General features: G+C 38.0%; 1 protein-coding gene across 1 annotated transcript; it reads right to left on the bottom strand.

The window, feature by feature from the left end:
• Positions 1 to 2313: 2313 nt before the first annotated feature.
• Positions 2314 to 24565, bottom strand: CFAP418 (cilia and flagella associated protein 418). Its single transcript, XM_045980406.1, has 6 exons — positions 24410 to 24565; positions 19679 to 19766; positions 16216 to 16280; positions 15607 to 15672; positions 7117 to 7212; positions 2314 to 3823 (listed from the first exon to the last, which is right to left on the bottom strand). The coding sequence occupies exons 1-6, from the start codon at positions 24562 to 24564 to the stop codon at positions 3670 to 3672; spliced, it is 624 nt and encodes a 207-aa protein (XP_045836362.1). The 5' UTR covers position 24565; the 3' UTR covers positions 2314 to 3669.
• Positions 24566 to 24769: the final 204 nt, after the last annotated feature.

The raw sequence follows: 24769 nt of genomic DNA, 5'->3' as shown, positions 1-24769 counted from the left end.
ACGGCAGTTGACTGAGAGGAAAGAGCAGAGATCATGGAAGGGAATGAGGATGGGAAAGAATGAATGGGGGGAGTGCAGAGAAGACAAGAAGCAGGACTATGAAGAGGGTGAAAAAGATGCAGAGGAACAAACAAAATCTGAATGAAAACTCTGAGAGAAAGAAGCTTCTTACCAAGAGTGCCTTCAGACCTGGGAAAGCAGAGACCAGAAAAAAACCTGGGAGTACGAGAAAGAAACTGAAAGAGAAGAGAGACAAGAAATGGCAAAAGAGGCTAAATGACTAAAATAATTCTTAGAAGTTATGACAATATAGATGATCCCAAATCTCACAGAGGATGTGTTCTTCAGAAAAGGGTGCATGATAGGGAAAAGGAAATGGAAGCAGATGAATGGGACCGAGGAGAGAGAAGGAAGAATTAGAGATCAATTAGCACGCGCTGGATCCAGATGCAGAGGTTGGAACAAAAGGCTGAGAGGACATGGAAGAGTAAATGTAAAGCAAGAACCAGAACCAAAGGATGAGGAAGAAGAAAAGCAAGAAAAAGAAGAAAAATGAGAGGAACCCAAGAAAGAGGAAGAGCCAGAGCAAAGGCCTGTCTCAAACCAACTGAGGCCATCAGCTCTGTCCCATCTGTCTCCTTGGCCAGTGGCAATGCGGCCCTCAACACTCTTGGGGAGGAGTCTCCCTGTGGTATCATTATTCCTCATGAAAATTCTCCAGAACAACAATAGCCTGAAGAGCACAGACCAAAAACAGCTGTAAGTCTTAAGAGGGGTGCCTGCAATAGTCCTGGTCAGCCTCATTCTGTGCAGGGAAAGAAACTTCCGGTAGATAGTGTTTTTAACTAATCTGAGGATGAAGACCAGATGATATACCAGGAAAAAGGAAAATGGTTCCCCTGGATCACTGTGAGGATGATAAAAATGCTACCAAAGGCCCTGCAACCACTGAAGAGAAGCATAAACACGTTAAGAGTCTCATTATCTCTTCAGCCAAACCCGAGTTCTTTGGTTCTCTCCTGGATTGGTCTATTGTGGATTCTCTACTGTCAGAATGACAGATTAGACCATGGATTAATAAGAAGATCACAGAATACACAGGTGAAAAGGAGCTATATTAGTTGATTTCATTTGTTCTAAGGTTATCGCTCATAGATCACTTCAAATTATTTTAGATGATATTGCCATGGTACTGATAAAGAAGCAGAAGTTCTTACAGTCAAAATGTGGAGGTTATTGACATATGAAACAGAAGAAAATTGGTCCTGTGAAATAAAACTCCGTATACATTTGGAAGAAAAATACCAATGCTCTTTTATATATGCATGTACACACACACTTAACTTATGGCATGTTTCTCCTTTCCATGTAAATAAGTAAATTCTCTGTTCAACTGGATGGTCTGAAACTCTTTTGTTGACATTTTAAAAGAAATCACCAAAATTATTTCAAACTAATCCCCATATGAATATTTTACTACAAAAATAAAAAACTAAATACAGAATAAAGCTATTTATTATTTATTCATTTCTAGGCAGGATAAGGGCCTGAGAGTATATAATACAGCTCAAAGAAAGTAGCTACCTAGTTGACAAAAAATAGGTAATTGCTAATGTAGAAAATTATTATAAATATTAAAAACAAATAGGCAAAACATCTAGGAAGTTTTACAGGCTTTGCATTTTAAAATTATAGTTCATCAGAAACTATGTTTTTCTTCTGTATTGTTATTAAAATGGTTATGTTTTGGCTTAAATTTCAACTGGTAATAATTTATCCATTGCTATTTTCATTATTTTTAAAAAAATATTTTATTTATTTATTTGACAGAGAGAGAGAGCACAAGTAGGCAGAGAGGCAGGCAGAGGGAGAGGGAGAAGCAGGCTCCCCACTGAGCAGGGAGCCCAACGTGGGATTTGATCCCAGGACCCTGGGATCATGACCCGAGCCGAAGGCAGTTGCCCAACCAACTGAGCCACCTTGGTGCCCTCCATTGGTGTTTAAACATAGTATTCTTCCTACATTTTGGATTAAAAATTGTACAGTATTAAAAAGCTTGTAAAGTAAATTGCCAACAAAAATGTGAACTCATATGTACATTTCCGACATTGGGGAATTATGTTACAGAATGCCAAACATGAGCAATGTATCCAAGATATAGGACAGTAATGAAATAATAAAAGAGAAAAAAATATTTTCAAGTTAATGATTTAGTAAATTTACTCATTTGAATAAAAAGAAAACATCATTGTTGTGACTAATGATATCTCAATCAAATCCCCTTGTTTCTCATACAATTACACAGAGATAAGATTTTAGGGAGTAAAAAATGTTTATTCAAAGATAAAATCTGTAAACATTGTTAATACAAAAATGTAAGCATCTGCCACTGTTGAGTTCACTATGGGTTTTGCTGCAATGCTAGACTTACTAGCACATGTGTCACGGCTAGGAAAAGGATTTTAATGGCCGATCTTTCTTCTTACTTGAGTCAGGTGACTGGAATGGATTCAGCATAAGACTAAGCAATCACAACTCTGCTTCAGTTACTCCCTTTCAGCACGCCTTGTGTCGTACATTTGAACTATGTGTTAGACACATGCAATAAAGCGCTTATGGCAGATTGGAAAGCCCATGGTGCTGGGAACTGGTAATTTTGAGGTAACTGGTTTCCTGAATGTGCTGCTATTATAGGGTTCCTCCAGTCTCAGAGATGTCAAGGAGGAGCACAACAGATTACCTGTTGGTTCCACTATGATTTATTTCTTTTCTCATGCTCTCATCTGACAAACAATATGTCAGCCTGATCCCACCAGAAAATCAACAGGCTGCCTGAGCAAATATCTCAGTGGCTGTTCACTTGATGGAATTTTAGGCACCAGAGGCTAGAGAAGTACTTGGAAAAAATCCAATAATGATCTATCCATATTAGGATTTTTTTCCTTGTGATTATAGGTACATTAAAAAAATGTATATATAAATGAATATTTACTAAAATATTAAACTACCCTTTGATTATCTAAATGAACAAAAGGGGAAGAAATAAGCTAAAATAAGAATATATACTTATCATTACTGTGTGTAGTATCATTTGGAGTTACTGAGGTAAGGTCAATATAAGCAGTCTTTTCATTTACAATGAACCTGTGCTCCCCCAAATCCTTCAGTTAGCCACTGATCACATGGTTTCTGCCACATCTAAATTCTGATCTTTGGCAACAACAGATCTGACCAGAGGAGATGATGCCTACACCTCCCCCCTCCCCAGGGACCTCTCTACATTAAATGCTGTAAATGAGGAATATTTAGCTACGTGTATTAGCAGTGACTAATTTTGCAGTTGCTAATGAATGCCTATATATTTGTATGAAACTCCATAATTAAACTTCCATTTAACAGGAGAGTGGCTAGCGAAGAATTTGGATAACTCGCTACCTTACTAAGTGAAATGCCCATACAGCAAAAAGAAACAGTTCCAAAATGTTAAAGCACATTATCTTCTCAAGCCCATTAGGTCTTTGAAAATCTATACTATATAGTCATTGAATGAAATTTTCTATCTTTTTCCAAAGGGCATGATACTGCTTTGTACCTTCGCTAAAAATGTTGATGATTACTGGAGACTGCTCTCATTGTAGGCATTAGTCTGAATATGAAAAGTCTGCATTCTTAATGTTTACCACAAACCCAACGAAGCTGTTGATCGGTCTGAAGGTCAGTCAGATGTTCAATACTTCTCCAGCTACACTGGCAGGCGTATGCCCGTGTTCCTTTGTTCTTTACCAACTTTGTTCTTAATTTGTGGAATTCTGGCATGTTGTTTCTATTAATAAAAAAATGAAGATTTTAGCACAGTGGTTTTGCTTGAGCTGGATGACTTAAAAAAAGAAAAAAAGTTGTCATTGCTTTATTTTCCTATTTTTACCACATCTGAATGCTGAACAACCTTGGCTCTTTCACCTAAACAGCAGAAGATAGGCTACTGTGTTCTTTCTGATGGTATTTCCTTGGTATCCAGTGCTTTTGAATGGCAGTCCTCTAGGTCTGTTTATTAAAGCTGTCGTAATAGAACATGAGAACTAAAAGGCTGAATGAAGAATTATTGATTTGTCCTATCAGAGATGACATGATATGAGAAGAGAGTGGGAGGGTTGGTGGTACATCTCCTACTCAGATACTCACTTATACCATACTCTAAAAGCCCGTAATATGGCCAATGGAGGGCATATAAGAGGCATAAATAGGGTTCTAATGGGTTAACTATAGCGTTTTTCATTAAATAGACATAAAGTATGTTATTTCTATTTGTTGAACTAATATCGTATCTTTCAATTGTTTCAATGATATACTGATCAGCAAGATAAACTATTAGCAACAGAATAAATGTCTATCCTGCATTAAATGTCAATAATGTTAACATAATTAAATCAATGGGCAGGACCATCATAAAAAATGATAACTGTCTGACTTGATGCTATTATAGAAAGACTAGAGAAGTTAATTTAAATTGAATGAACTGAAAATCATTTATGATTTTCATGACAATCCATGTACTAAATTTACATAACTACTCTGTAACAGGAAAACAAGGGAAAATTCAAAAATGAAATGATGAAAAAATAAAAAGTAAAATGATAAAATACAAAGTAAAATGATGAAATACAGTAAATATTAAGAAAAGAGACAAAGTGCTGTCACTGCAACAGAAGGAAGGCTACAAGTGCCCTCTGGTGGCCAGTGGGCACCACACAGTACTGTATTGTACAGAATATGGGCATAATTCAGGTTGAACCTAACAAAACCTGGATTTTCCAGGTCAACTGTTTGCCTTCAGTAAACTACGGGAAGAGATGGATCATCTAAGTTTTATCAGAAAGAAAAAACCTTCACAAAAGGGAAAACTAAATGTTCTTTATTCAATCTGCAATATATCGTGACAAATTTAATGTTTGATACTTGACTGAATCCTTAATTTGAGACTTTATGAGTAGGAATCATGAATAGCCAGGACACTAATTAATGCATTTTGAGTTGTTTTTAGGATGCACATATCTTAAAAGTTTAGAAAAATAATTTCCCAAAAGGAAATGATTTAGTAGGAAAATAAAAGCATCCTACATAGCTACTATGGCAGGATGATCAAGTATGGCTTATATCTCTTTTTGAAAACTCTAGAACTTACCAGAGCTAAGATACACATTTCCCTCATTTATAAGATAAGGACAATAAAATAAGCCAATGTACAGACTGATACCACTAAAAAGAAATGGCTCCCCAGGTAATGTCAGGCAATCAATGGTACCCTGCAAGCCTTTTAACTTGCCTTCTTTGGTGACCACCTACTTATGCTTTCCTTTGGCTCTTACTCCCCACCTCCTCAAGTGTTTCATCTTCTCCCTGCTCCTTTACTTTCAGCAGCTCACATCCTCATTCACACAGCCATGCCATCAGATGTGAAAATCTTCCATTCCCTAGCTTTCCTCTGAATATATCACTAGTTAACTTCCTTCTACCCAGTCACAGAGAGCTCACCACAGCACTGACATTACATGCATTCTGTCATGCTATACTAATTTTCTCAAGATTGATGGTTCACAGTGCTGACATAGGGGGATTACTGACACTCATTACATTAACCAGAGCAGAGGACTGAGAAAAGTCAGAAACAGCAAAACAGACCTGAATTAAAAGTTAACTTTCCCAACTCTGGGATTATAAGTGGGCTAACCTGATCTGGGATTTGGGGACTGTACTAGGCTTCATTTGGGTTGGGAAATATGAAACCTCTCAAACTGTAATTTTTCCATGAATTTGTATATTTGAATTTTTGTGTATGCTTAGAGAGGATTCAAAGTTTTCAAAAGACTGAATTTCAAAATGTGTGAAATTTTGATGCGAAAGAGTTTAAATAAACAATTCAAGTAGAAGAGACTTCCATGGGTTTACAGGAGAGTGGCTGCCAGAAGAGGTGTGGAAGAAACACTCTCACCTTTTTCTTTATCTATTAGAGAGAGATGCAATATATTTTGATTACTTGTATCAGAAAATACAATTCTTGTTTAGGCTCAGGTTTGGGGTGGGGGATAAAAATGCATGGTGTGTGCACTTCATTAATTTTTAGGTCTTAATTTTTATTTGAAAATGTGATATATAATTCACAGCCCAATTTTATTTATTTATTTATTTATTTATTTATTTATTTATTTAAGCAGGGTCCATGTCCAGCAGAGCCCAACGTGGGGCTTGAACTCATGACCCTGAGTTCAAGACCTGAGCTGAAATGCTTAGCCAACTGAGCCACCCAGGTGTGTCCCATGTGATGTATAATTCAGGAACATTTTTATGACTTACAATATCTTAAAAACATTAGGTATGTGGAGTAAGTGTATAAGAATGTATAAACTGCAAAAACATGAGAAAGACACTATCCTCACCCCAAGGAGGGAGGCAGACCTATACCAACCTAAAATTTGCAATCTTCTACTCTAGTGAGTGCTAGACTAGGTACACAGTGCTGTGGACACACAGGAAAGGATGAATTTACTTCCAAGTTGACAGAGAGGTAATGGAATCATGAAGGATGTGCAATGAATTGTACCCTGAGGGACAGGTCAGGTTTAGGTAAATAAATGGTAGGATGGTGGAAGGGAAGAGCTTGCACTGTCACGGGAACAACAGTGCTGAGTACTCTGATGCAGCTGTAATCTTGTGAAGGTGAAAAGCTAACTGTGGAAGGACACGCCAGGTGACAGACAGATGGGGTCTTGAATGCTGTACTAAGGAACTTGGACATGATTCCAAGCAGAAGAGTTTTGGGCACGTACAAGGCACACTCAGAGTTATGTATTAATTCTCAGAAGGGGAAGGGTGGCCTGAAAGAAGTGACTGTAGGTGGAGAAATCAGTGAGAAGGCTTTTACTATACTCCTGTCCGGAAGTAACATATCCTCACATAGGCTGACTGCAGACAGATGGAGAGGAGGAGATGATAGAAATATGCAAGAGGTGGAGGCCACATGATCTTGCCAAGTCCACCAAGAGACGTTATAGCAAAATAAGAAATATAAAGTTATTGCTTGGTACGTTTTTCACAGAGTGAAGTTCTTTGGAAACATACCTGAAAAACAGATAATCGCATGATTTGTCCCACATGTAGTCATCGTAGCTTACTACCCAGAAATCACACGCTATACAACGCAGATGATCACATGCTCTGTTCAGAGAAAAACAACAGTACATTAAAGATTACTGGTATGTTTAAATATGGAAATCTGGTGACTTATTCACAAGATACACCACATACTACAGATTACTGAGTAAACAACAGAAAAGTATAGATTAATGTGATTAAACATTTTCGTATGAAAGGATAGATTACATATCTTTAGGTAAAACTTTTCAGGTTAAGTTTCTGCACAAACTTACATGTTAAATTTCTGTATAAAGCTACTTGTTTTCTAAGCTCTTACACACTGATATATATATGCATACACACATACTGTATAGATATAAAACGAAAGCGATGTGCAGATCTTTTAGTTCAATGGTTTTCACATTGGATATGAGGGAGATCTTCACTTAAGATAAACTTTTTTTTTTTTTAAGATTTTATTTATTTATTTGACAGACAGAGATCACAAGTAGAAAGAGAGGCAGGCAGAGAGAGAGGAAGGGAAGCAGGCTTCCCACTGAGCAGAGAGCCCAATGTGGGGCTCGATCCCAGGACCCTGAGATCATGACCCGAGCTGAAGGCAGAGGCTTTAACCCACTGAGCCACCCAGGTGCCCCTTAAGATAAACTTTTTAAAGTTGCTTCCCTTCCTATTGAAAATTTCAGGGGAGCCTCTATCACAGAATTTGCCACATTATATGGAAATGAATCTGTCTACTTAATTCTGGGACAGTATCTTATTTGCTTCTCTTTCCCTAGTGCTTGGCATTAACGCATTCATTCACCCACTTAAAAGATAATTCCTGAAAGCATATTATGTATGTTAGTGAGTTTCTATCCTCACAGAGCTTATATTCTAATAAGAGAAGAAATGATACTCATAATAACTAAATTACATAGTTTGTTAGAAGGTGAAAAGTGGGGCGCCTGGGTGGCTGAGTCAGTTAAGCAGCTGCCTGTGGCTCAGGTCATGATCCCAGGGTCCTGGGATCGAGTCCCATATTGGGCTCCTTGCTCAGAAGGGAGTTTGCTTCTCCCTGTCCCTCTGCCTGCTGCTCCCTCTGCTTGTGCTTGTGCTCTTGCTCTCTCTCTCAAATAAAATCTTAAAAAAAAAAAAGGAAAAGTGCTTCCAATTTTTGAAATGATAAGTAGAGAAAATGAAATTGGGAGTATCAAGGAGTGGATTGCAATTTTAAGTAGAGTAGTCTGCACAGGCCTCACTGAGAAGGTACGTACATCTGAGCAGGTTCTTTAAATGAAGCGAGAAGGTGGTTAAGAACAGGGGTTAAGAGAAGGTTATATTTAAGAAGGGAGGGGAAAAAGATTATTTTTATGTAGATGGCAAAGCTGCAGTGAAAAGCAGAACACCGATGATATAGGATATAGGGTGAAAGTGCTGGAATGACACTTAGCACGTAATCGGTCCTTACCGAACATGTGACGAAATGAACTGCCACACAACTCTCAAAACGCATATGCTGCATAGTAAGTTTAGGAGTAAACAACAATATATGGAAATACTTACGAACTGCTATTGTTAACAATTTCATTTATGTAGTAATTGTGATTTACTTTAAAAAGAAACTTCTTCCATTATTTCAAGTATTTAAGAACTAAAATCAATATAGATATACACTGAATTATCTAAAAATTAAAAGGAAGAAGAGGGTTTTTAAAAAAGATTTATTTATTTTAGAGAGAGTGTGTGCCTGCGCACGTGTGCACGTAGGGGTAGGGGCAGAAAACCTTCAAGCAGACTCCCCATGAGCGCAGAGCCTGATGTGGGGCTCAGTTTCATGACTCATGAAATCATGACCTGAGCTGCAACGAAGAGTCAGATGCTGAACTGACTAAGCCACCCACGTGCCCCAATTAAGAGATTTTAAGATACCAAAAACAAAGTGAAAATAGCAGTCAGTGAGAGAGTGAAAGTAAATGTTTTCAACATGATCAAATACTTACACTATACAAAGAGTGCTTACAAATGACAACAAAACATAAAACTTGAAAATATATTCAGTCTCTCTCATATGGGTATCACAGAATAGCAGTTAAGAGCACAGACTGTGAAGACAGACTGCCTAGGTTCAAATGTATTTCACTATTTACCAGCTGTGTAACTACAGTCAAATAACTTCTCTGTGACTCAGTTTCCCCATCTGTAAAATGTGGGTAATAATAATTTAACGGACCTAATCATTTAACTTTGGTTAAGTGCTTGTAACAGTGCCCAGCACAGGGTTTGTTAGCTAAAATATAACGTAATTAAAATATAAAGCAACCAAGAAATAAGTGTTTTAGCCAATTAAGTTAGCAAAAATTAGGACTTCCAGACATTTCTGGTGAGTATGTGAATTTCTATAATCTTCTGGGAAAAACCTTAGCACTATTTTAAAATTAAAATTATGCCTAGCTGTTGCTCTAGCAACCCCATTCTTGGGAACCAAAAATTACATATAAATAAAAACATCAGTCTATAAGCCATTTATCTCAAGAATTTTTACTGCACTGCAGAATTGCTGAAGTGGCAAAAACCAGGATACCACTTGGATACCTATGAAAAAGGGAAAAGACTGAATAATATGCAATTTATATAGAATGCCAGATAGCCAATAAAGAGACTTAGATTTATCTATTGACCTAGAGGGATGTCCAAAGCAAGGTACATGGTTAACATATACAGCATGAGCCTATTTTGGTAAAAACAACAACAAAAAATTTCCTGTATAGGTATTTTTAAGTTTGTAAAAACATGGAGAAAGATGTGGAAGGTTATATACTATACAGGTAACACTGGCTGCCGCAGGTGTAGTGGGAATGGAGGAGAGAGAAGATTACTATCTTTTTCTTTACACATTCCTAAACTGCTTTATTTTCTAAAAAAAAGCATTTAATACTTCTACAATAAAAATAATTTAAAAAACCCCACCATTAGATTTTTTTCACTTATTTCCCTAAAGTTCAGATATGGTAACTTCAAAATTGCAAATATTTTTTGGCCTGAAAATTTCTTTGAAAATAAATGTTTTTTTATTTTAAAAATTATTATTAATCATAAAAATAACTACTCAAAATCTATAGAAGTTTCATAAACAATTCCATATTTTCTTTCAAACTGTTAGGAATTTATAGAGTTGTACTTATACATACGGAAATTCCACACAATTACATTTGTACACATCTTAACTTGGATTTTTAATGTTCAAGTAAGAAAATGCAAAATGATGGTTCCCAAAGCTGCCATAACTTGCTTTCTTATGCATATGTAGTTTATTACATGATTGCACAGAGTGTTAACTTTAATGCTTTAATACATATGTGCAATTTGGCTAAATTATTGCTGTTTTGGGAACTATAATTTAGAATTTCCTGACGTTTTGTATGTGTAAAATCTCAACCATAATGTTAAATACAGCTTTTTAATTTAAAATTTAGTAGTTTATTCAAATCTATTCACACTATAACATTTTCCTACAAACACTGCCCTGTGAGAAAAATAAAACTAACTTGCAGCTAAGAAATCATTCTGCTGCTACGATTCACTCTATTAGATCATAATTAGTAGGCGTCTACAGAATAATACAGCCTTACAAGTAGTTTAAAAAATAGAGGAGAGCAAAATTCGATTTGGCTTGAAAATAATGCCTTGATTTTATCTATACCTTATTAATGACACCATGCTTCCTGCTACCACTCTTTTTCCTTTCCACCAACTGAGTAAAAGACTCACATCTTTATACTCTAAAATCATTCAGCAGTACTCCCAAACCAGAGCTTTATCTGGAAATCAAACAAATAAAACACACAGAAAGTAGGCAGAATAGACTCAATTTCCTTTACGCCCTGGGCATGTAAATCAGTGCTTAGTTTCAGGGCTTAAGTATATTTCTCCTTCATAACTATACACATGTAAGATGATATCTTAAAAAAAAAAAAGGCGTGATTCTAATGAAAGATAAATTGTCAGGATTCTTCTTCTAAAATGTGGAGGGAATACAAATATAAAGATGTCACCAACAGCTCTGTCCTTCTGTCCAGCTAATACATACAATTTTTACTATTTTTAAGGTGTTCATGATGGGACTGCCCAAAATACAGTCCAATATAGTCTTCTGTCCAGACTCTGGTTCTCAGTTAAACCCTGCCAGAACTACACAGCAATCTAGGAAGCCTCACTGTTTGGACACTGCGAAAATAACAGTAGCCTCAATAGCAAAAACAGCTAAGTTTTGTCCCTCTTGCACACATTACATGGCCTTCCATAAACTGGTATACTAGAAAGGATAATGGACAGAAACAAGTTATATATTTGAGTCCTTGGTTTGTAATAACTTTTCTGATCTTGGCAAGACACATTCCTTGGAAGTCATTCTTGAGAACATTCTTTTACTTCCCATAGCCATTTAAACACCAAGTTCTGTCAATTCTAGATTCTAAATGGTGCAAATATGACACATTTTCCCTACAGCTACTGCCACTACTCAGGTCACAGCTACCATCCCTGTCTCTTTCCTGGACCACTGTAACTACTACCTGCTGACTGTTCTCCCTGTCTTCTCTTGTCTTGCCCCTTCAACTTCCAAACCATTTTCCATTCAGCAGCCAAAATGACTTTCTTTAGAAACACAACTGTCACCCCATCTGCCAAAAATAAAAACCAAAACCCCCCCACAAAACAACTAAAGCCTTCCACTGCATATGACACTTTTCCTAAAATCTGCCAGAGGGCTCTAGGACCCCAAACCAAATGTCCCTTGACTACCTCTCCAGCCCCATCAAGAGTGATTCTTTCCCCCACTCACAGCTACTCCAGCTCAGGGATCATCTAACACTCTGTGCCCTCTGGCTCTAATGGTCTCCTCTCTTTGCCAGCTCATTTCTCATACTGTAGTCTGATTAAATGTTATTTGCTTGGGAAAACATTCTCTAACCCTTCATATTAGCTGGGGTGCTGATTATCTAAGCTTATTGTACCCTGCACTTTCCCTTCACATTATGTATTATGTAGGAGCTTAGCAAGCAGGTGGTTCATTAGTATGTGTTCAATGAATTTAACACCAGTGTCTCAATTTCCTCATTTATAAAATGGGGTTAAAAAGTCTTGCTCTATTTGCATCTTGCTTTTTTCCTTGTGGAGCTGAACCAATAAGCATATATAAAAAAGTGCTCTGGGGCGCCTGGGTGGCTCAGTGGTTTAAGCCTCTGCCTTCAGCTCAGGTCATGATCTCAGGGTCCTGGGATCGAGTCCTGCATCGGGCTCTCTGCTCAGCAGGGAACCTGCTTCCCTCTCACTCTCTCTGCCTGCCTCTCTGCCTACTTGTGATCTCTCTCTGTCAAATAAATAAACAAAATCTTTAAAAAAAAAAAAAAAAGTGCTCTGGACAGGATAAAGTACTTCACACATAAAATGTTTTAGGTGCACGTTGAACAAGTACAGGCTTATCTTTCTGTAGGTGCAGATATGTGTTATGAAGAGGTTTGTCCATAAGGGTATCTTTTTAATAGTGAGCAAGACAAGACCGTGAAGGTACACATTTACCTGTGCATATACATGCAAACAGTATGTGTTTTTTGCTTCTTGAAGCTGTGCAGAAAGTAGGAAGGAGTTTGATGAATATTATCATGCTCATGGATCAATACTGTGTGACTGGATCCTCAAGCTATAAAAACAGGCCATTCTTTTGTCTACTTAAATTCCACCTGGAACAAGACTCTTCTGTGCTAGAACCAAATCAATGTACCTGTAAAAAATACTACATAAAAGAAAATCCTCATGAAATATTTACTCTTTAAAAGTAAACCAGAATGAACCATCTTAGAGACCATTTTTATTTATTATTTTTAATTTTTTGAGAGAGAGAGTGTGAAAGGGAGAGATCTTAAGCAGGCTCCTTGCCCAGCATGGAGCCCAGTGCAGGGCTCAATCTCATGACCCTGACATCATGACCTGAGCAGAAATCAAGAGTTGGACGCTTAACTGACTGAACCACCCACGTGACCTAGGACCGTTTTAAAAATTAGAAGACCTGTGTAGGTAAACACTGATACATATTTCCTGAGATAAAATGGGAACATAGTGGAAGAATATAGGATTCCTGGCCCAGAACTAGAACACAATGAGAAGGCAGCACTAACACATGAAATGACTGCAAACTATTACTTAAACTATTCTTTGGTGTCTTTCGCACCACAGGCAGACTATAACATATGATTCCATCTAATCCTCACAGGATCTCCGTGGAGTGTGTTCAGTTTTTAACGGGTGAGGAAACCAGTTTTAGAAGATACATCCTTCCTCTCAAGGCTTCACATCTCATAAGTGGCACAGTGAGATTTGAACTCAGGCATTCTGCCATCAGAGCTCTTTCTCTTTGTGCTTTAAGTATTATCATTTGCTTCTTACCAGTTCCTTTCCTGGAGAGGGTTTCTGTCTTTTTTTTTTTTTAACTGATTGATGATTGATTGATTATTTATTTATTTATTTTTGGTATCTAGTGTTTAGCACAGGGCCTAGAACAAGCCGGGCATTCAATGAATACTATAAAAAGAAAAGAAAAAAGAATCTCGGACAGAATGACAAATTTGAAGATAAGCAGGTAAGATAATGAGAACACACGTTAGAAAGGAGGGTCATTCCAGACAGGGAAAAAATGCAAAAATATTCAGAAGCAGAAAGATGTAGTGGAAAGTAGAGGGTAACAAATGTTTTAGTGGAAGTGGACTATCTGACTTGGGCTCTCACTGGACGTGAAGGGACCGAGAAGAGAAAGAATACAATTTGGTAAAGCAAGTAACCTTAGAGTTACTTACAGTTACATGTCCCTTGTAAAAAATACTACATAAAAGAAAATCATGTGGGACAAATGGCAACTCTCATCTTCCCTCTGAACAGGGGAGATGTGTTCAGAAGAGTAAGTTAGGGGTATTATCCTTCCTGCTGTATGTGGGTGAAGCAAGAGAAGGAAGTGGAAGGTAACAGGGAAACTGGTGCAGTTCCTAGGTGACTGGAAAGAGCCTGCGATTAGAGGGGGTGTGGTCTGGAAACTCAGAGACAAGTCCCAGTGACTCTACACAGGTAAGTCAGGATTGACAGCAACCCGACTATATTCTTCTCTAAGGGCTAGCTGTGTCTCTAATCCTTTGTATAGACAGCTCTCAACACACAATGATTTAACTGCTATTAGTTGTTATTTATAGCCCTTACAGCAGGCAGCACCCCAGTGGGCTTGTGTTAGCCTTGATGTTTGTGATACAGGCTTCCCCAGACTCCTCAACTTTCCTTTGGTCCCACAGCCTTTCTTTCTAGGCTTCCTAGGGTCTAGGCCAGCACCACTACAATCCTCCAACGATGTCTTTTTAGATCCCACTTCTATTATTCAATATAACTGTTATTCCTCCTAAAACATGGTCAACATGCAATCATGTATCTCATTCTTCTCTTTCTTAAAAAATTAACAGAAAGTAAAAGAAGTGTTTTAGGAATAATTAGACAAAATATAATAATCTGGGCAAATAGGCCTCTGCAAAAATAGAATCAACAGTATCAGGACAACAGAAAGATATGCTTAAAACCAATTTGTTTCTCCACATTATGACGATGATAATGGAATATGCTAGCAGTACGGGGTAGGTGGTATCATGACCACGAGACCTCTCTGAAAGGTAGTGAGTAGATAGTGGGTGTAAGGGACGGGGAAGAGACAAAAAATGGAGGATTTCTGCATTTTAAATGTGTAAAATCAAGCGACTATGTTTGAGAGCTCTTTGATACCGAAAACCGAGCCTTCTCGTGCTGAGTGTTTGGTCAAGACGGCGGGTAACACATCATGTGGCTGCGTGGCCACACTGCTTCACCAGGCTCACCCACTGCTTCTGCTGCCCAGATGGCAAACATGGCAAGGCAGAAGCTCACTCTCTTGGCGTCCTGTGGAAAGCAGGCTGGCACTGGAGTGACCCAAGCGCTTCAAGTGGGGCTTAGAGATGGGCATCAGCACAAAGAACAACACATACCCAATATCACAGCTTTTAAAAGCTATTGCCCAGAATAACAAGCATTTCAGTACCGTGTTCTCAGACTGGCTAATAAAATACACCTCTGATTTTGACATAGACGGATGCCAAGAACTACATCTTAACAACAGGGTATTAACTGCAAAAAACCTAATAAGAAATATAATTTATTTCCTTTTTTTAAAAAAAAAAAAAGATTTATTTGAGAGAGAGAAAGAGTGTGTGTACATGCAGACACACAAGCAGAAGGAGGGGCAGAGAGGGATGAGAGAGAGAGACTCCTAAGCAGACTCCCTGCTGAAAGAGGAGCCCGACATGGGGCTCAGATCTCACTACCCCGAGACTGTGACCTGAGTCAAAAATCAAGTTGGACCCTGAACTGATTGAGCCACCCAGGCATCCCAAGAAAATCTATGTGACATCCTACCTTTGTGAAGTATTTGTTCCAATTCCACACAGAGCAGTGGTTCCACCAAGGTACACTGGGCTGCAACTAGACGTGTTTGATAGATGGAAGAAAAAAATTACAACAAAAAATATGAGAAGTTAATTTGGTCTCATTGACTCTATATTCTTGTAATCAAATTGTAGATTTTCCTGAGAAGGCCAATTATTTCAAAGAAGAGGCATTTATTCCAGGATCACTGCATTATTGGATATAACCCGTACATTCAGGAACACTCAAGGAGTTAAAATGAGTCACAGAAAAATGTGTTTGCCAAATAATATAAGGGACAAAGTAAACATCGAAGAATGTAACAGAACATTAATTCTGAGGAACTGTTCACACTTAATTTTTTCCATGTGGCCGAAAATTATTTACAATAGCAATAATCTTCCATTCAAGTTCTTTTACACCAAGAGGTCACAGACCACGAGAACACTGAAGATATTGCTATTGGTCTTTCTCCTGAAAGCCAACCAGTGCTTTGTTGTTCAATGTCACTGTTGTTTAAATGGTAACAAAATATACTAGACTTTGCTCACAGTGTTTGCTCACTAGTGTGTGTAATTCACTAAAGCCATCTCAACTTACCTTTTACCGAGGCCTTGAATGGAAGCTCTGACAGATGTGTTACCTGAAGATTTAGATTTCAATTTCTGTTTAAAAAACAAAAACAATAAAAGGCCAAGGGTAATTTAGAGAATTCTAGCATAAAAACTAGTATTCTTTATTTTATAACAATACTTTTTAAATGACTTAAATAAAAATTTTGTATCATTTTAAAGTTTCTGAAATAAAAACAATGATCAAAACCTTTTAAAGGCAAAAGGGAAGTAGACCTCCCTGAGGAATTTGTAAATTACTCAGCTAATTTTTAGTCTAGGAAACTGATATACTGCCATTATTAGCATGCTAAGATTTAGAGCCACTTTATAACTCTTCAGTTAATAGCACATTCAGTGATTTAATATGAAGGATCTGCTATTTAAAACTTCATCCTGGAAAAATTCAATTGAGGAGGAAAAAACCTGACTCATTTTTAAAGGCTAAGAATGGTACTCACCTGAACTAAAAATAAAACTAGCCAAACTCCTGGGTAACTTTAGGAATATTAATTTTGATCAAATGAAACAGTATCAACCAATGGACATGCAAGGAAATTGTAGAACTACCTAGTCACAACCATACAGTAGTTTCTGTATGGTTACATAATATGATCATCATTAGTAAGCATTTATTAAGTGTTAACTGGTATATGGTACCAAACAGCATCAACCAACCACATACTAGGACCACCACCAAGGAAAGGAAGTTGGAGAAAAGGCAATTTAAACTACGCAGAGACATGCCTTCATTTTACCTTGTAGGTGGGGAAATTTAATGGAGGCAAAAATATTTCACTTTACAATTTCCCTGAACTTTCTTATTTGATGTTAAACAGAACTGGAAAAATTTTTGGTGCATGTCTGGAAAAATAATAATATACGTGTCTTTTTTTTTTTTTTTTTGGAGAAAAATGTTTTGTGTACCATCCACTTATGGCTTGAAGTTAGCACACTGTGGCATTTGTCATTCTTGGGCTTTCCTGCATGGGTCTGAGAGCAGTTCAGAAACCGGACAGAATGGGTGAGCAACTGGGGAGGAAGCAGTACTCTCAGGAACACAGTCTGGTCTGGAAAAGGTGGGCATGCACCCCTCTTCACTGACACCTCTTTTCCTCACCGAATCCATGTTTGACACAGATCTGCTCTCCTCCAGGGGTTTATTTAGGTTGTTTTTCCCCTTGCAGTCTGGAGAACTGGATATGGTAACTAAAAAAAGGGAGCATACAGAAGAAGCACATAGAGGTAAACACCTCTTCATGATTGTAGGAGTTACTCTTATTTCAAATTAGTGTATCTTAAAGCCAAAGTAGAAAAATATCCCCATTCCTTCTGAAATGTCTTGAAGTAAAGAGATAGTGCCTCACATATAGATACACAACCTATAATACTTAATAACGAATTGTTCAGATGATCCATGAATAACAAGATCATGTTATCTTCTCCACTATTAATTAAACTAGCATTGCTATTTGGCATTTATGATGAATTGTTGTTTGCAGAGTATTTAACACCATTGTTATTATGTTGATAAGCTAATCAACTAGGCCATCAGCTTATTAATCTACCATCTGCTTATGAACTGAAAATGTTAAATTTAGAGAAGTAAAGATCTTAAGCTCTCCATCAGTCATTTAATTTTTAGTCCGGCTGACAAAAGAAAAAGTGGCTCATATCCATATCCTTACCACCACCACTGCCTAGTGATTTTCAGTCTATCTGGCTTTAATCTTCCCCCTTTGGAAAAAACCCTCTTTGGTATTATATTTATTCTTAGATTTTTGTTCTTTGTGGTCTCTGTAATTTAGACTTCCATTTGGTCTCCTCCTAAATCTCACAAATATATTTTATATCCACCACACTGGTAACAATTAAAGTATACACATTTTCATCTACTGCTGATGAGAAGAATAGAAATGACAGTCACGCTGGAAAACACTTGGGCAATGGGTAGAAAAGTTGAAGATAAGTACACCTAATGACCAAGCAATTCCTCCTCTAGGTTTGCACATTCTAGAGAAACTCCTGTATGTAGATAAAAGAAGACACGTGAAAATATCTGATGAAACACTGTTTTTAAAAGCAACAACTGGGGGGAACTGGGGAGGCTCAGTCCTTAAGTGTTTGCCTTCAGCTCAGGTCATGATCACAGGATCCTGGGATTGAGCCTGGCATTAGGTTCCCTGCTAGGAGCCCTGCTTTGTGGGAGGCCTGCTTCTCCCTCTCCTACTCCCCCTGCTTGTGCTTGTGTTTCCTCTCTCGCTGTCTCTGTCAAAAAAAAAAAAAGCCACAACTGGGTACACTCTAAATGTCTATTACCAGGGAAGTGGATAAACTGTGGTAGAATTACATAATGGACTACTATACATCAGTTAAAATGGTTTATGATTATACAAGTATAATTAAAATATAAAAGTATGGATAGAAAAGACAGGTTACCTCTAGGAAGGAAGGCAGTAGAGTAGGAGCTGGAGAGTTCTTAAACTATAATTTTAATTTCTTTTTCTTTTTTTTTAAAGATTTTATTTATTTATTTGACAGAGAGAGAGATCACAAGTAGGCAGAGAGGCAGGCAGAGAGAGAATGGAGGAAGCAGACCCCCTGCTGAGCAGAGAGCCCGACGCGGGGCTCGATCCCAGGACCCTGAGATCATGACCTCGCTCGATCCCAGGACCCTGAGATCATGACCTGAGCCGAAGGCAGCGGCTTAACCCACTGAGCCACCCAGGCGCCCCAAAATCCAGAGAAGCAAATATGACAAAACATTAAGATATGTTCACTATGGGTAGTAACTACAGAGCTGGCTGTTACACTGTTTTATGAGCTTTTTATAAAGTTGATAAACACAAAAGCATTTAAACATTAAAATACTAACAATTTACTCATTGGTTCACGGGATAACAGCAACAGCACTGCATCTGGGCACATTCCTATAATAAACGCTATTTTTGGTCTCTAAGAAAAGTGTTCTTCAAGGGGCGCCTGGGTGGCTCAGTGGATTAAGCCGCTGCCTTTGGCTCAGGTCATGATCTCAGGGTCCTGGGATTGAGCCCCGCATCGGGCTCTCTGCTCCGCAGGGAGCCTGCTTCCTCCTCTCTCTCTGCCTACTGTGATCTCTCTGTCAAATAAATAAATAAAATCTTAAAAAAAAAAGTTTATTTATAGAAAAGTGTTCTTCAAATACACAAAGTAAACTACTTCATCTGTGAGCTGACTTCTGCTCTAACAGCTTTTCTAATTTTTCATTCTCGCTGAGAAATGAACAGCAAACACATGAGAGTTTCTAATATTTTGTTTCTTCTACAAGTCTAAGTGGAATAATTCCCTTAAAACATTGTATTTTTCAGAATTCAAAGGGCTAGATACTTGTGCATTCTATACATTTTCAGACTCTTCTAAACATGTTTTGAAATAATGAAAGAATTACTGCACATTTATAATACTTAACTTACAAAGGGTTTTTTGTCAAAGTTGGGTTCTTCAAATATTTCATTAATAAGACTGTCAAGATCATCTTCTTTCTCAAATGTTTCTGCTGATCTGAAAACAAAACAGCTGAAGCTTAAGTACAGATAAAGTCAGTATCAGGAGAATTTTGCTTAAATAGTCTATTATTAGAGTTGATAAGAGGACAAATGTGATGTTAATTAATCTTTTCCCTCTATGGACATAGCTGAAGATGTTGAAACAAAGATGTAGTTTATCAGGTAAAAATTCACATATGTACATTACTATTTCACACTTGAAATGAGTCATTTAAAGCTATAGGTTATATTTAAGAGAAAGCTAGGCATGCACTTTTCTAAATTATGGACTTATTTAAGGAACAGAAAGTATGTACAATTACAAGTAGAACCTGAGAATTATAAACAAAGATAATTTTAATGAGTCTTTTTAATTTTTTACCTAAGGGTTCCACTATAAGTCAAATAACCGTATCTTTTTACTATAGGAACTGAAGGTTATATAATCAAATGATCAAAAAAAAAAAAAAAAAAGAACAATATTCCCTTGACAGAATATCTCAACTACTTTTCTACTTTGTGCAGGGAAAGCCATCATAGAATTATTGATACAAACTGTTACTGCACAAAACCTCTATTTAATAGCTAATATTTACTGAATACTTACAATATAGATGAAGAAGCAGGGGCTGAGAGATTCAGAAACTCGCCCAAGGTCATACAACTAGTGGGTGGAGAGGCTTGGAATTGAATGTAGGGCATCCCGGACACCTAACACTAAAAGACGTCAAGATGAACTCTTGACAGTTTTATGTTATAGATGCTTCACATCAACTTTATAACTTCATTAGAATATTAAAATATTTGTTTTAGAAGACAAGCTTTTTAGTTAGACTCTAACCTTAGAAATGTTTTTGCTCTGAAAATTCTTAACTTCGGGATTATACTCCTTTGTTATTGCTTGGAGTAATTAACACAGTGTAAGAAAAACCAGATAGTGCTGCTTGATACTGAACGTCTGATTCCATCTACCTCCAGGCTTTGCCTCTTCGGTTGCTCTCTCTCTAACTTCTATCCTTGAAGTCTTCCACCCAGTACTGGCTTGTTCTCTTGACTTACAAGTATGCACAAGACTTACTTTCCAGAGAAACAAGCCCAAAGGCTCTACTGAGTTGCCATCCTCTTACTACTTAAGTCGATCTACTTCCTTACAAGTATATTGAATGGTGATCAGGATGAGGGTTTCTCAACCATGGAACTACCAACACTTGGGGCCACGTCATTCTTTGGTGTGTGTGTGTGGTGGGAGAAGTAGGGCTATTGTGTACTGTACGATGTTTTCCGGTATCCCTACCTTCTACCCACTAGATGCCAGTAGCATGCATACATACCGTTCCCCAGGTGCGACAGTTAAAAATGCCAACACACTGCCGAATGCCCCTTGAGTGGTAAATCCTCACTGGTTGAGAACTACTGACCTACTTTAAACTACTTAACCTCTCTGAACCTTAGATATTTTATATGTAAATAGGACACCTAGACAACTACTTGTAACATCTTCCCGGTGCAATATCTATCTCTGGCCTCTATAGCCCTCAACTACAGTGTAACTCTTCTCTCAGAAGTCAATACTGCCCACATCACTAAATTCAATGGCCGTTTTCAGTTCCAATCCTCTTTATTTTATTTTTTTCCAATCCTCTTTAATCTTTCAGGAATACCTGACACTGTTAGGTTCCAATTCCTTTAATTTCTTTTATGACAGCAGGTTACTAAGTTGTCCTCTTGAACAAGTAAGTCTCCTCCTTTAGTTTTCACAACTTTTTGGGTTCTTGTCCCTCATGCAGTTTCACAATTTCAAGAATTAGATACACTCAAGCTTTATTAAACCAATGAATACTATTAGGGATCCAAACTTAGATAAGATTTAGGTCTGCTACACAATTTCATGATGCATACAACTGCCTATGGTTTACTGTAGAAATGCTGTCATTTCAATGAGAACTCATAAAAATTTTAAAGGACTGTATAATACTTTTAGTTTTTTGATGCTATAATACAATAATCTTTTTTAAAAGCTTATTTAATTTTTTAGTAATCTCTAAACCAAACATGGGGCTCAAAGTCACAACCTTGAGATCAAGAGTTACATGCTCTTCCAACTGAGCCAGCCACATGTCCTTATAATACAGTAACCTAATCAAAGGTTAACAAACATTTATTGGTTCCCCCAACTCTGCTTTTTATATTATAATCTTGATTAAAATATAGTTTTTGTCAAAAATAAAATGTATTCTCTAAATAAAAAAAATAAACAGTTGAAACCTACAGTTAAATGTGAAGCTTAAATCTAGGTCTACAATATCCTGGAAGACTTGGAAATATGACCTTGGGCAAGTTAACTCTTATTACTAAGTCTTAGTTTGGTCAGTGAGAGGGGGATAATATTATTTGCGTCAGAGGGATGGGGAGAGTAAATGAAATAACACATACAAAGCACTTAGCATACAGAAAGGACTCCATAAATGTTGACTATTATTATAACTATTATCCAGGAGGTTATGATATTATTTGTAAATATTCCCATCTGTATCATCCTGAACCACTTTAGTGTTATTGAAGTTCAACTCACAGCAGTTTTTTTTTAACTAATTACGTACTTCTCTTTATTATTTTGAACACTTTAACAACTTGTATATGTTTTGATCTCTTACATTAGCAGTTGTTTCTGGCATCCAGATGTTGCATGGTCATTTATTTTATTATTTGCAGACCTATCATTTTAATAGACAACTTCAGTATTTTAACTCTTATAAGGGAAAGAGATAACAGTTGCATCACTATACAATTGGCAGATAGTCTCCTGTTAATAAACTCATAATATAAATAGGTTCTTAATTTTTAAGTATCAATTTGGCTCATGATAAAATTTTTTATATTTGACATTATATACCAGCTAGGGATTGTATTTGGGTATTAGGTTTAGGGCCCTTTCTGCTGGGTTTTGTTTTTTTTTTTTTTTGCATAATTTACCTTTACAGCTACATTACCAAATGAAAAGTTTTAACACATGAATAACAACAGTACTGGTTTGCTACAGCTTTTATAAATGTATTACCGAAAAATCTGAGGTAGTAAGGTGGGGTGGGATGCTATAAACATTATGGATGGATTTCAGTAGTGCAATAACAGGCTATGGAGAGAGGCATAAAAGGACCTGTTCTTGAAAAGGATCCACCTTTTCAACCCTTTCCATTTTGAGCAGCCTGCTCTAAGACATTCTAGCCCTCTGCACACTAGTTCTCCTAACATGAACAGGCTCTGGACTGCTCTTTGATAAATTCTCTCCATTCCCCAATGAATGAATAAAAAGAACAAAAGAAACTGCAAAGTAACACTGATGTGCGATAGGGACAGTGGATGTCCTGGGAATGAGTACCTAAGGACCTCCAGCATGCAAGACAATAACATACAAATTAATGAGTGATATTTGCATAATCATTGTCAAGAAATCCTTAGCCCCTTCAAAGTGGTCATTTTAGTTGGCTCTTTAGTTGATTTTTAGAATGCTGCCCACTACTCAACTAATTTTTAGAACTCCTGTTTCTGAACTTTAGAATCTTCTCAATATTTTATCTTCCAAAGGTTAATTTTTATAAACAAATGTCATTAGAGGTTAAGTCTGATAAACTGGGTACTAATGTTGCTGGGTAAATACTTCTGGAAAATCATGCACATGAACACCAAGACCAAACAAAACCCAGCGAAACCACAGAGGCAGGCATAAAATGACAAGAATGACTTTCTTGGGCTCTTCCAAATCTGCCTTTGTGTAATTTCACAAACACGTCCAACAGAGTTACTGCAGAGGCTCACAAGTCATCATTTGGAAGGACAATGTTCATTTTGATGAAACAATTTTGACCTTTTGGGATTGAGGAGAAAAATGAGAGGAAAAAGAAAAGTCCTAATATTTTACGATATACGGAATCAAAGAGATTAACAAATTTGAAAGGTAGCTCTTTGGATCAAAACCAAGAATACTTAAAAAAAAATCTCAAAATTTCAGTTTGGATGCCTGAGATTCCTTGGGACCTCACCTGAGGGCCACAGGGAGAAGGCAGGTGGTTGGATTAACACAGTGTTTACAATAATTAACCATTTATCATAAATGTAATCTCATTCAATTCTCTGAGTTAAAAAACAAACAAACGGCTAATGATGATAGAATTGTACGGAATCGTTTTCTCCAACAACCCGCCCAAGGATTATCTGCCTGGGAAACTGGGTCGGAGGCGAAAGGCTGAGGTTCTCTGTGGGAACGAACACCTCCCGGGGCAGGCGGGTGCGGGTCGGGGATAAGAACCGCTCAGGCTGGCAGAGCTGGTCAGAGAGGCCCTCTCGGAGCTCAGGGGAGGCCCCCAAGCTGCACTTCTCTCTCCCCACCTCCATTAGGTCCCCACGGACTCCGTCTGGGTGAAAGACACCGGGTGAGGGCTCTCACGGGCCGGACTAGCCCACTAATCAAAAAAAAATTGGGCCTTGGTAAGAGATGCCCAAATCCTCCTGGAAAGGGAGTTGAGGTGTGCGCTGTCCCGGGGGTGGGGAGCTCAGGATTTGGGCCCGACTAGGGACGGCAGCTGCAGATCGTGGACAGAGGGCGGCTTCAGGGCGTGGAGCAGGCTTTAACAGGACAGCTCACCCCTCCCGCCTGTTAACCTGAGATTCTCTTTCGCCTCGGCTCGGTTCCGGTCATTGCTGAGAATGCCGCCGCCGCAGCCTCTGGGCCGGTCGACCATGCCCAGTCTCGGTGGGTCTGGTCTGCAAAATTTGGACTCGACTTCATCCAAGAGCTCGTCCAAGTCTTTCGCCATCTTGAAACGTTACGTCTTTCCCGGTTCCCGTCGCGGCAGCGCCGGGTGGTTTCCAGGGCAACGCGGGGACCCGCCGAGCGTGCCCGCGCCCGCGCATGCGCTCGTCGTCCCAAGGCGGCCCAGGCGTCGCGAGGATTTGGGGCTAACGCTCTGTAGCAAAAGGACGCTGTGGGTCCGGGACTTCTGGTGGTGCTGGACTAACCCT

This window comes from Meles meles, chromosome 1 (genome assembly GCF_922984935.1).
Source record: "Meles meles chromosome 1, mMelMel3.1 paternal haplotype, whole genome shotgun sequence".
Lineage (NCBI taxonomy): Eukaryota > Metazoa > Chordata > Mammalia > Carnivora > Mustelidae > Meles > Meles meles.
This window is presented reverse-complemented; position numbering and strand designations above follow the sequence as displayed.